General features: G+C 32.3%; 1 protein-coding gene across 1 annotated transcript; it reads right to left on the bottom strand.

The window, feature by feature from the left end:
- Positions 1–1,001: 1,001 nt before the first annotated feature.
- LOC100445170 (small ribosomal subunit protein uS8-like) lies at positions 1,002–1,451 on the bottom strand. The gene has a single exon (XM_054553965.2). It carries the CDS (start codon positions 1,425–1,427, stop codon positions 1,035–1,037), a length of 393 nt encoding a protein of 130 aa, XP_054409940.1. The 5' UTR covers positions 1,428–1,451; the 3' UTR covers positions 1,002–1,034.
- Between the last annotated feature and the right edge of the window lie 11,119 nt (positions 1,452–12,570).

The raw sequence follows: 12,570 nt of genomic DNA, 5'->3' as shown, positions 1-12,570 counted from the left end.
TTGTTTTGATGGCTATTTCCTCACTCATTCAACGAGTGATTTCTTATACTCCCCCTTCTTATAGTCTTTTCCTGACTAATGCTACCCCACACATTAATTTTACACATTTAAAAATTATAAAATATGGCCGGGAGCAGTGGCTTATGTCTGTAATCCCAGCACTTTGGGAGGCTGAGGTGGGCGGATCACCTGAGGTCAGGAGTTCGAGAACAGCCTGGCCAACATGGTGAAACCTCGTCTCTACTAAAAATATAAAAATTAGCTGAGCATGGTGGCGGATGCCTGTAATCCCAGCTATTCAGGGTGCTGAGGCAGGAGAATCACTTGAAACCGGAAGGTGGAGGTTGCCATGAACTGAGGTCGTGCCACCGCACTCCAGCCTGGACAACAAGAGCGAAATTCCATTTCAAAAAAAGAAAACAAAAGATAAAATATATCACACACTTGCATAAGAATCCCAAAATGTGTAGTTTAAGGAATAATTGTAAAGCAATCACACATTTATTTAATTTCATTTATTTATTTTTAAGTTCAGGGGTACATGTGCAGGTTTGTTACTTAGGTAAACTTGTTTCATGGGGGTTTGTTGTACAGATTATTTCATCACCCAGATATTAAGTCTAGTATCTATTAGTTATTTTTTAAAAAATCTTCTCCCTCCTCCTACCCTTCACCCTGCTACAAGCCCCAGTGTGTGTTGTTCTCCTCTATGTATCCGTGTGTTCTCATCATTTAGATCTCACTAAATGAGAACATGTGGTATTTGGTTTTCTATTCCTGTGTTAGTTTGCCAAGGATAAGGCCTCCAGCTCCATCCATGTCCCTGCAAAGAAATGATCTTATTCTTTTTTATGGCTGCATAGTATTCCATGGTATATAGGTTCCACATTTTCTTTATCCAGCCTATCATTGATGGGCATTTAGGTTGATTCCATGTCTTTGCTATTGTGAATAGTGTTGCAGTGAACATACAAGTGCATGTGTCTTTTTTTTTCCCATGAGGCATTTTATTTGTAAATATATGTATTACATCCCTAGAAAAAGGATCCCAGGATTTTCCCTCCTGTGTGTTTTCGTCTCGCTTCTTCATGGTCTGTGATGCCAGCTGAGGTTGTCAGTATAATGAAACCAAACTGGTAGGATGGCAGCAGATTATTCTGCCATTTTTCTAGATCTTTGAGTTGCACGTGAAATCTAGGGCTGATCACTCCACACTTGTTTAGCCTGTCTGTGAGGTACACAACCATTTTCCCAGCTCTGTGATCATCAATGATTTCAAATTCGCCAATGTAACCATGCTTCATCGTCACAGTGAGAAACCGGATGATGACTTTGGAGCACAGCCTAAGAAACACCTGGCGTTTGCCTCTATTTTTCGCATTGTTGATCCTTTTGAGAGCATCAGCCAGGACATTCCTGCGCACCATTGTGGCGGCGCAGAAAGATGGCGGAAAGAGCATGAGCATGTGTCTTTATAATAGAATGATTTATATTTCTTTGGGTATATGCCCTGTAATGGGACTGCTGGGTCAAATGGTATTTCTGTCTTTAGGTCTTTGGGGAATCACTACATTGTCTTCCACAATGGTTGAATGAATTTACACTCCCACAAACAATGTATAAGCATTCCTTTCTCCATAACCTTGCCAGCATCTGTTACTTTTTTGACTTTATAATAATTGCCATTCTGACTGGTGTGAGATGGTATCTCATTGTGGTTTTGATTGGCATTTCTCTAATGATCAGTGACGTTCAGCTTTTTTTCATATGATTGTTGGCCACATGTATCTTTTATTTTGAAAAGTGTCTGTTCATGTCCTTTGTCCACTTTTTTAATGGTGTTGTTTGTTTTCTTCTTGTAAATTTGTTTAAGTTACTTATAGATGCTGGACGTAGACCTTTGCCAGATGCATAGTTTGCAAAAATTTTCTCCCATTCGGTAGGTTGTCTGTATACTCTTTTTTGTTTGTTTGTTTTTTGGTTTTTTTTTGCTGTGCAGAAGCTCTTTAGTTTAATTAGATCCCATTTGTCAATTTTTGCTTTTGTTGCAACTGCTTTTGGCATCTTTGTCAACTGCAAACAGGGATAGTTTGACTCCCACTCTTCCTATTTGGATGCCCTTTATTTCTTTCTCTTGCCTGATTGCCCCAGCCAGAACTTCTAATACTATGTTGAATCAGAGTGGTGAGAGAGGTTATTTTTGTCTCGTGCCAGTTTTCAAGGGGAATGCCTCCAGCTTTTGTCCATTCAATATGATGTTGGCTGTGGGGTTGTCATATATGGCTCTTATTATTTTGAGGTATGTTTCTTCAATACCTAGTTTATTGAGAATTTTTAGTTCACAATGGATGTCAAATTTTATCAAAAGCCTTTTCTGCATCTATTGAGATCATCAGGTGGTTTTTATCTTTAGTTCTGCTTATGTGACGAATCAGATTTACTAATCTGCATATGTTGTACCAACCTTGCATCCCAGGGATAAAGCCTACTTGATGGTGGTGGGCAAGCTTTTTGATGTGCTGCTGGATTTGGGGCAAACACACATTTAAACAATACCCAAGTTAGGAATTAGAAACTCGCCAGTTAACTCATAGACCTGTTGTATGTTTCTTCTTGCTTTTATCCTTTCCTTTCAACTCTTGTTTTTTTCTTTGCAGCATTATTATCTGTTTGCAAATATTTAAAATTATAATATTGTTTTTGCTTTTTTTTTTGAGTGGCATTACATTGAAATTATGTTGAATCCTTTGTTGGCTTTTATTTTTTGCTAAATTTCATGTTTATGAAAGCCGTTTTATTGATGTGAATATCTATAGCTATTTTTTATTGTTGGAGAGCATTCTAGTTTGTCAACATACTACCATTTACTTATTCACTCTACTGTTAATGGATATTTGGATTATTTCAGTTTGGGGCTATAACATCAATGATGCTGTGAACATTATAGTACTTTTTTTATGTACATTTACAAAAATATCTAGGCTTTATTTATTTTAATTAGATAATATCAAATTATTTTCAATATTACTGAATAATTTTAAACTATTTTCAAAAGTGAATGTACCTGCAGTGTATGAGTTTCTGTTGTCCCATATCCTCACCAACACTAATATTTTCTTATTCTTATTCTTATCAATTTTAGTTAGCTTGGTAACCAAGTACTGCTTTCTCATGTTATTTTTAATTTGTAATTAAGTTGAATATATTTACATATGGCTATTGGGTCTTTTGGATATTCATTTACATCAAATAGTTATTTTAGTCTTGGGACCATTTTATTTGTGTTCACTTTCTTTTTCTAATTTATTTATAGAAATTCTTTATATATTCAGGATCTGGGTTCTTAAATATATGTGTTGAAAATATCTTGTGTCATTTTTGTAACTGTGTTTTTATTTAGTTTATAGTGACTTGATGAACAGACCTTCTATATTTTAATACTCACATACACTGTTTTCTTTGCTTATGTATTACACACATATAGCTAAGATGACCATACTCTCCAAACTGATCTAAAGATTCAATTAAATTTCTATCAAAATCCCAGTGAATTGTTTTACAGATTTTAACAAGCTGTTTCTAATATTCACATGGAAATGTTTAGTTTTCCAACCAAAACAAATTTTAAAAAGAACAAAATTGAAGAACTCAACTTCCTAATTTTAAAACTTTCTACAAGGATAGTTATCAATATAATGTGATACTACCATAAGGACTGACATATAGATCAGTACACAGAATTGAAATTCCAGGAATAAATTTTTGCATTTACAATGAATTGGTTTTGACTAGGGTGTCAAGCCAATTTAACGAGGATAGAAGAGTTTCTGTGAATGGTTCTAGTACAAGTGGATGGGATATCCACATGGAAAAGAAATTTATTTCTCTATCTCACATCATGTATAAAAACTAACTAAAAAGGGCCCACAGATCTAAACTTAAGAGACAAATATATAAAACTCTTAGAAGAAAACATGAGTAAATTTTCACGACTTTGGATTAGTCAACAGTTTCTTAGTTATGATGCCCCAAGTAAAAACAACAAAAGAACAAAACACCTAAAAGTCATCAAAAATAAAAATGTTTGTGATTTAATGCACACCATTAAAGAGGTGAAGGACCACCACAAAGTGGAGAAAATACTTGCAAATTACAAGGGATTTGTATCTTGAATATATATAAAAAACTCTTACAACTGAGCTAGAAAACATCGAACAACCTGATAGAATAATGGATTTAAAAATTGAATAGATATTTCTCCAAATATGGTATACAAGTGGCAAATCAGCTTACGAAAAGTTTATTAATCTCACTACCCATTAGGGAAATGCAAATTAAAACTGCCGTGTGATACCACTTCACACTCCCTAGAATCACTAAAACAAAAAAGACAGACAATAATAAGTTCTGTCAAGGATGTGGAGAAATTGGAACTATCTAATCTTGCTTGTGGGATTGTAAAAGATACAGGCACTATAGAAGACAGTTTGGCAATTACTCAAAAGGTTAAACATAAAGCTAATATATGATGGGAGAATTCTTTTCCTAAGCATGTCCCGGATAACTGAAAACATCCACACAAAAACTTGCACCAAAACATTCACAGATGCCTTATTCATAACAGTCAAAATTAAAAAAAAAACCCTCAAGGGTCTATTAACTGATAAATGGACTAACAAAATGTGGTGTATTCTTTATTTAGCCATGAAAAAGAATGAAGTAATGATACAAGCTACAACATGGATGAACCTCAAAGATATTGTGCTATGCGAAGAAAACCAGTCACAAAAGACTGCATATTATATAATCCCATATATATAAAATGTCCAGAGTAGGTAAATCCGTAGAAAGAGAAACTCAATTAGTGGTTGCCAAAGGCTGGGGAAGGAGTTCAATTGAGAGTAACTGCTAATGTGTATGGAGTTTCTTTTGGGAGTGATAAAAATGTTTTTGAAATTAGATAGTGGTTATGTTTGCATAATTCTGTGAATACTAAAAACCTCTGGACTGTACACCTTAGACAGGTGAATTTTATTTTATGTGAATTGTCTCAATAGAGATGTTGTAAGGAAATTTTACTTGCTTCATTGTGGATTTGTGTATTTTTTTTCTTGCTTTGTTATTATCTGAATACCTTTTTAAAATTAAAATGACTATGTTTTATCTTTATGAAATCACTATCTTTACCTGTACTTTTTGACTTAAAGTCTACTTTGTCTAATATTTATACAGTTATACCAGCTTTCTTTGATAAGAATTTGGTTATAACTTTTTAAAAATTTGTTACTTTCCACTTTCTTATTTTCCAGTTTTAGATGTGTCTCTTGCATGTAGCAAGGCCCTCGGAAGGGCCTTAGCAATATATTCACTAGCCATATGTTTTGGTTAACTATGCAATATAAGGCATCTTGACTGCAATTGATTAAGTTTTCTGCTTTTTCCCATTCAGTTTTTTCTTGGTCATACTTCCCCACCTGATAAATACAGTGAAATGGCCATTGGAATTTTGGGGGCTAAGCTAAAGTGAGAAGTAGGTGTAGAGGAATATGTTTGTGTGGCTTCTAGAGTCACTTTCCTGGATACTTAGTTATTGTCTGCCATATTGGTGTAGGATAAGCCTTCCAGGAATCCTCCTGCTATGCATTATGCTGACTCAGCTGGCATCATCTCACAAGACTTACGACCTGAGATTGCCCTGCTATAAGAACTTGTTCTATAGTACCTGGCAGCAAAACCATGTGTGAGCGGAGAGGAAATAAGTTTGGAAATGTATGAATGCAGAAATAAAATTTGAATTATATGAATGTAAAATTCTTCCAATCAAAGATGTTAAAATTGCAAGGAAAGTATTTGGTTCTTTTTTTTTTTTTTTTTTGAGATGTAGTCTCACTCTGTCGCTGCAACCTCCTCCTCCTGGGTTCAAACGATTCTTCTGCCTCAGCCTCCCGAGTAGCTGGGGCTACAGGCACACGCCACCATGCCCAGCTAATTTTTTTTTTTTTTTTGTATTTTAGTAGAGATGGGGTTTCACCATATTGGCCAGGCTGGGCTCAAACTCCTGACCTTGTGATCCACCTGCCTTGGCCTCCCAAAGTGCTGGGATTACAGGCGTGAGCCACCGCGCCCAGCTGGATTTGTTTCTTTTTGATGCTTAGTCAAAACGGAAGTTTCCTGTCATCAGGTATACACTCAGTGATTCACATATACAATTATAAATATGCAATTTTTAAAAGTATTTTACACAATCGAATCTTTTAGATGGTCTATGCACTGTATGGCATAAATCTTTAGGCATTCTACAAAAAAATACTTAAGTCTTCAAGTCTCATGTCTTATGTGCCTCAACATATGGGAATATATCTTGTTATATCTGATGTATCGTGTTCTATAAGTCCCAGATGCCATTGTTCATATAAAAATGATGTATATTTCCTGCTAATGTGGCCCCAAATACTAACTTTGATGAATATGACATAAAATACACCACATGAGGAGGCTATCAACAATAATCTAGTTAATGAGTTCATAATTCTTTAATATAGTTCCCTGCACAAGAAAACTTTAAATGCTCTAAAATCTCGCAACTTATATAGAAAATAAACATAAAGAGGTTTTCCCAAATTTGACAAAAATCTTTAAAAAATCAATGTGGTATTACTAATAACTAGTCATAAAGCTGAAACTTTTCTATACTATCAATATTAAAACCAAGTTATAATGATCCTTAAATAATTGGAATTATCTTTCTAATCTGTTTGCCAGAAATTTTCGAAGTTGTTGTTATAAAATTAAAAAGTATGCAGCCAAATTATATAAGAAAATAGTATTACATATATGTGTTAAAAAGGAAAATTTTTTAAGGTTTTTATTTTGGCGTATGTCATTTGTGGTATTGTCAGCTTTTTAAAAACTGTAATTTGGTTTGATTTCTTTTTCTCATTCCAAATAATATTATAAAGTACAAATAATTTGTTGTTAGCTTTTTTTAAATTTATTTTTCTTAGAGAATGAACTACCAAATTAAATAAACCTCTGGCTTCACATAAAACCTAGATTGATGTATATCCTCCCCTTGAAATGGTCATTCATTTTAATTTTTGTTATTAAGTGCATGTAAACTGGTACTTTACTGTGTTCGTGTTTTGTATTTCTGGAATCACTACTAATATTTTTATGGGTCATATACGTTTCCTTTTCTGTGAAAAGTCTCTATGCCTTTCAACATGTTTTCTATCTTTTAAAAGTTTTTCATACTGAGTTGTGGAAAGTTTTTTTTCTTAAATAACATCTCAATATTTTGTTGGTTATCTGTATCACAAATATTTTCTCCCAGTTTACAATATTTTCACTTGTTTTAATATATCTTTTAATTTATAACAATTTTCAATTTTGATACAGTCAAATTTATAGGTCTTCTTATTTATGGTCAAGTCTTTTTTTAAAAAATGTATTTTATTTTATTTTTTATTTTTTTCCATAGAGTACAGCGAAAGCAGGTTTATTAAGAAGGCAAAGGAATAAAAGAATGGCTACTCCACAGGCAGAACAGCCTTAAAAAAATATTTTAAATAAACTTTTTCATCCCACTAAACCTAAACACATTCCAAATGAGTTATTTCAAGTAGGTATTTAAACATTTCACTTTTGACATTTATCTTTCATTTTCTGCAGTTTGTGTTTATACAGTGTGAAGTGGCTTCAATTTCTTCTTCTTTCCATATGGATAGTCACTTATTCTCCAATCATCCCTTTCCCTACTGATCTAAAATGTCACTTCTGTCAAAAATCAACATGTGTGGATACGTTTCTGAGTTCTCTGTTCTATTTTGAGTGTCACACTGTTTATCTCCACACTATTCTCATTTATTACAGTTCTACACTATCATATTTATTATAGCTTTATAATAATTCCCATTAGCTAGTTGAGCAATTCTTTCTCTCTGTTCTTTCTGGTTATTATTGCCCCTTTACTCTTCTATATAAAATTTAAAATCATCTTATCATCAGATCATGAATAACCTTGTTATACATTAGAACTGTATTGGATATGATTATTAGCAAAAGATATACTATTTTCAAATACTACTTCCTTGTAGGCATGAACATGGTACATCATCCCATATATTGAAGTGGTCTTTGTTATCCTTTATTGAAGCAATTTCCCTTTAGTAGTTTTGAATATTTGAAAAAGATACTTGATATTCTGTGATAGTATTATAAATTATCATCTCTCTTTAATTGTAGTATTAGGATGTTTGTTAATGGTAATTAGAAATGCAACTGACAAATGTTGTATTAATATTTAATTAAATGTTAATTTTATATACAACCAATTTACTAAATTATTTGTAGTGATTTAAAGACTTCATTTTTTATGTAAATGATTACATCTTTCCTAATTTGCATCTTTATGTCTCCATTTGTTTTCTTGTCTTATTGCACTTGCTAAGACTTCTAATACAATGTTGCATGAGAGTACTGATATTGTGCATCCTTGTCTTAGTCCTGCTTATAAAGGGAGCTCTTTAAATCTTTCCCCTTTCAGGAAAATATTTACCCTATGTATATCATTTTTATAAGGTTAAAGATATTCTTTCCTATTTCTTATTTCCTAATAATATATATATTAAATTTTATTAAATATTTCTCTTCAATTTAAGTAAATGATCATCTTTTCTCTCTTTTAATATGTTAATTTGTCAAATTGAATGTATGAAATTGAAACTATTGATCTGTTTTCATATAACCAGAATATAATGTTGGCCAAGGTATATTTTTTGAAAAATACATTAGGATTCAATTTGCTATTATAATGTTCTCTTTAGGATATTGCATCTACATTTATGAGTAAAATGTGTCCATTATTTGCCTTTATCGTGATATATATATTTTTTATTTTAATATCAGGTGTTTCCAGAAGTAGTAGAATTAGTTTGAAAGATTTCCTCTTTTTTATTGTCTGTAAGATTTGGCCTGATCTGTTATTTGAAATTGTCTTGCATTTCTATTGCTAAAAGATTAGCTGTTCATCTTTCAATACTTTGAACATAATCTGCCTTTTTTTCCTCACATTTTTTAACATATCTTTTTATTTGATGTTCTGCAGACGTTTCTGGATGTGGATTTCTTTTGACTTGTTCTACAAATAATATATTGGACTTCTTGAATTTTTGGTTTGATATCTTTTATCAGTTAGAGAATATTCTCAGACGTTCTCTTTTTGCTAATTCATTCTTTTCTCTCTATCTGGTTCACTAATTAGGAGTATATTAGACTTTCTTAGTTAATTTTATCATTTCCTAACCTATTTTTCATAGTTTCCACGTTTTTTCTCTATGTTCTATACTCTGTTTAATTTCTTCTCAACTGTCCTCCATCTTGCTAACTCTCTCTTGTTTTCAATATAATGATATAGACATTCACTGAGTTTTTCATTCAATTTTTATATTTTTAGTTTCTGTGAGTTCTCTATTTTCAAAGCTCCTTTACTTTTCCTTATAGCTTCCAGATCCCTGGAGATAGAGATCACCTTGTGTTTTGTTTTTCAAATTCTAACCAGCACAATTACTTTTTATTCTAATAATGTGATTATATGATGAATTTATGGTCTGTTTTTGTTGTTTGATTTTTGATTTTTTTAAGGGGAGGGGGTGGCCTGATTCTTACACATAGTATATTATCTCCTTGAGTATTTTTAAATTTTTTTCTTTCTTAGAATTGCTCATGGTTTGAGGAGAAAATATTGACGAGAATTCTTTGAGTTCTAAGATGAAGATGTGCTCCTCTAGAGATTTTTTTTTTTTTTTTGCCTTTTTAAGATCTTTGAAAGTACTACCAATCTCCAACAACTTTACTGTAAATTTATGACTCATTTTTATGGGTTACCTGTACAATATGAATTTTTGACTGCAAATTCACCTGAGGACCAGCCTGTAGTTACTACTTTGCAAAGCCAATTTGATAATATACACTGCTTTTGGAATTTAATGTTGGTGACTTATTCAAATAATGTAATTGGTTGTGTTTAAGATTAACAAACCAACTTTGAGCTTGCATTGCAATTAGTCAAAGTACTTGAGGAATAGGAGATCCGCTATTTTCTTTGGATCCTAGTTTCTGTGATAGCTTTATAACACCTGTGTAACTGAAATGATCTGATTGCTACAAATGTATGAATTCATTTTAGGATTTAAGGTTAGATGGGTTTATTAGCTATTTAGTTATAAAATTCATCATTGGATTTTTACAAGAAGCTGATTTGGCTAGAGCCCAAAAACTGGAGATGCATTTATGGTATTGCTTATTTGTAAACATTTTGCTTAATCAGCCTAAACTTTTAAGCAGTAGAAAAATGAATAGATACTGTGAATAACAATTTAAGCACCAGAGTAGTTTTAAATACCTTTATTTAAAGGAGAATACCACTCTGGTGCCTTCCTTAGCAATCCACAAATATATTTAATGTAAGGTTTTTCATCCTTCTAATTAACTACTGAGCTTCTTAAAGAAAAAAATGCATACATTTTTAAAAAGTCTGTTTAGCTTATGGAAATATAATATTCACTCTAAAGTGGCACTTAATAGATTCTTCTATCATTGCATATCTGTAAGTTCAATGGTCATTATCTTTATTTATTTAGCACCAAATTCTAAAGTAACAGATGTGCTGAAATAGATTTGATGCAAAAATTCTTTACAAAAATTTGTACATGTGTGATATATATTATGACATACATATGTTTTCCCTCTTAGCACAGATTCTTAGCACTTCACATAAATGAGGCTGTGATTATGGATCCCAATCTTATGTGCTTTTAGCTGTACAGAGATAAAATACATTACACTTCAGAGCATAAAGTTAGTACTCCTTAGGTTGTATGAAATAGAAACCTACTCGGCTTGAGTAAAAAGGTAATTTATTAGGACAGCAATATACCCGGGCCTCAGGAACAGAATTAGAATGGCAACACACTAAAGAATCCATTAAATTTCTCTCTTGGTGCCTATCATGTCTACTTCTCTCTGTATGTCATGCTTTATTTTTCTCCTTGGTCACAAAATAGTTTTTTCTTGTTTAGTCTCATAGGTAGAAAACTACCAACACGTGCTATGGAATTTATGTAAAGTCATGAAGTAATTGAGAAACACTGAATTGACTTTGTCTGGATCTCAGTTCCCAATATTTGAAAAGAGGATAGATTGGTTGAGTTTAGGGCTCATCCCTGTGGTATAAGTGATGAGCAAGTGTGAATGTGGTGGCTGCTACATTACCAGTGTTGATGAAAGGAGAAGGGAATGTTTCCAGAATATAGATGCTGGAAAAAAATTTAGTAATTGTCTGCGTATAGCCAGAGGCTGCATGTGGGGCCTATGGAATACCACCAATATTACCAGGAAGGCTGTTAGACATTTAGACTCTCAAACCTACCCTACCCCTTATGAATTAGGATTTGCATTTGTCAAGATTCTCAAGTGATTTGTATCACATTAAAAATTAAAAACATGGTTCTGGTCTGTTAAAAAGTCAGTATCCAGGTGTGTGAAAAATTGGTTTTATTTCAAGGTACATTTTACTCCTAACCAGACTTAACATTTAGCTTTCTGAGTTAAACCTTTGCATCCTGGAAGAATCCCTATCAACTGTTTTATAAATATATTTTACAAATTATAATATAAAGGGAATCTTTAGAGTGACTGAATATATTACTGCAAATTCATTTCCCCTAGTGGAAAATCAAACAATTTAAGGTACAGGTCTTAATAATGTGGGTCAATAGTTTCAATTTTATATATAAAAGATAGCACAATATATCCACTGACAGCGTATTTCTAATATTTCTAGATTTTACTAGTATGATACATTTACATTAATCACCAAAGAAATAGCTAATTTGGCAACTCAGATGGAAACAAGTGATCCAAGTAACCTAGGTAAAAATGTTTAAAATAATGGAAGTCTTTAGCTCTTAGGTATTATATACCTTTAATTTTCACATAGGTGTGTGTTGTGGAGTAAAACATTATTAGCTAGGTGTTATTAATGCTTATTACATGCCAGAAACATTTCCAAATAATTTACATAGATTTTCTGATTCATGTTTGTTTCTGTTTAGATGGTGATATAACTCAATTTTTACAAATATGGTTGTTTTCAGCTAGGTTTTCTTTTTTGTTTTTATTACTGTAGTATACATCTTGACTCTAAAGCTTGGCATATGAAGTTGAACAGACATGGATTTGAATTGTGGTTCAACCTCTTGTTGCATAAGCTCAAGTAAGGCATATCAGCTTCTTAAGCCTCAGTTCCCCTTCTGTAAAGCGAAAATAATAATTATACTTTCTATATAGAGTTAGGAGGATTAAAAGAGAAACATGTATATATTCTAGCATAGGGGAAGCATCAATAAAAATTAGTTTTTGTTATAATTATATACTTTATTATATGCTCATTTTTAATTTCATTTGGTTCATGACAGTAAGTTTCTTCATGTTGTTTTTAGAAATAGTTTTACTCTGTCTGATTACTTGGAAAAGGAGCTTTCTTCTTAAAATCAGTCTGTTTCTTACTGA

This window comes from Pongo abelii, chromosome 3 (genome assembly GCF_028885655.2).
Source record: "Pongo abelii isolate AG06213 chromosome 3, NHGRI_mPonAbe1-v2.0_pri, whole genome shotgun sequence".
Taxonomy (NCBI): Eukaryota; Metazoa; Chordata; class Mammalia; order Primates; family Hominidae; genus Pongo; species Pongo abelii.
The sequence above is the reverse complement of the archived record's forward strand: the minus strand, read 5'-3'. Positions and strand labels throughout refer to the sequence as shown.

Coding starts and splice junctions, on each gene's coding strand:
- LOC100445170 (XM_054553965.2), bottom strand. CDS start 1,427: ATGGTGCGCAGGAATGTCCTGGCTGATGCTCTCAAAAGGATCAACAAT.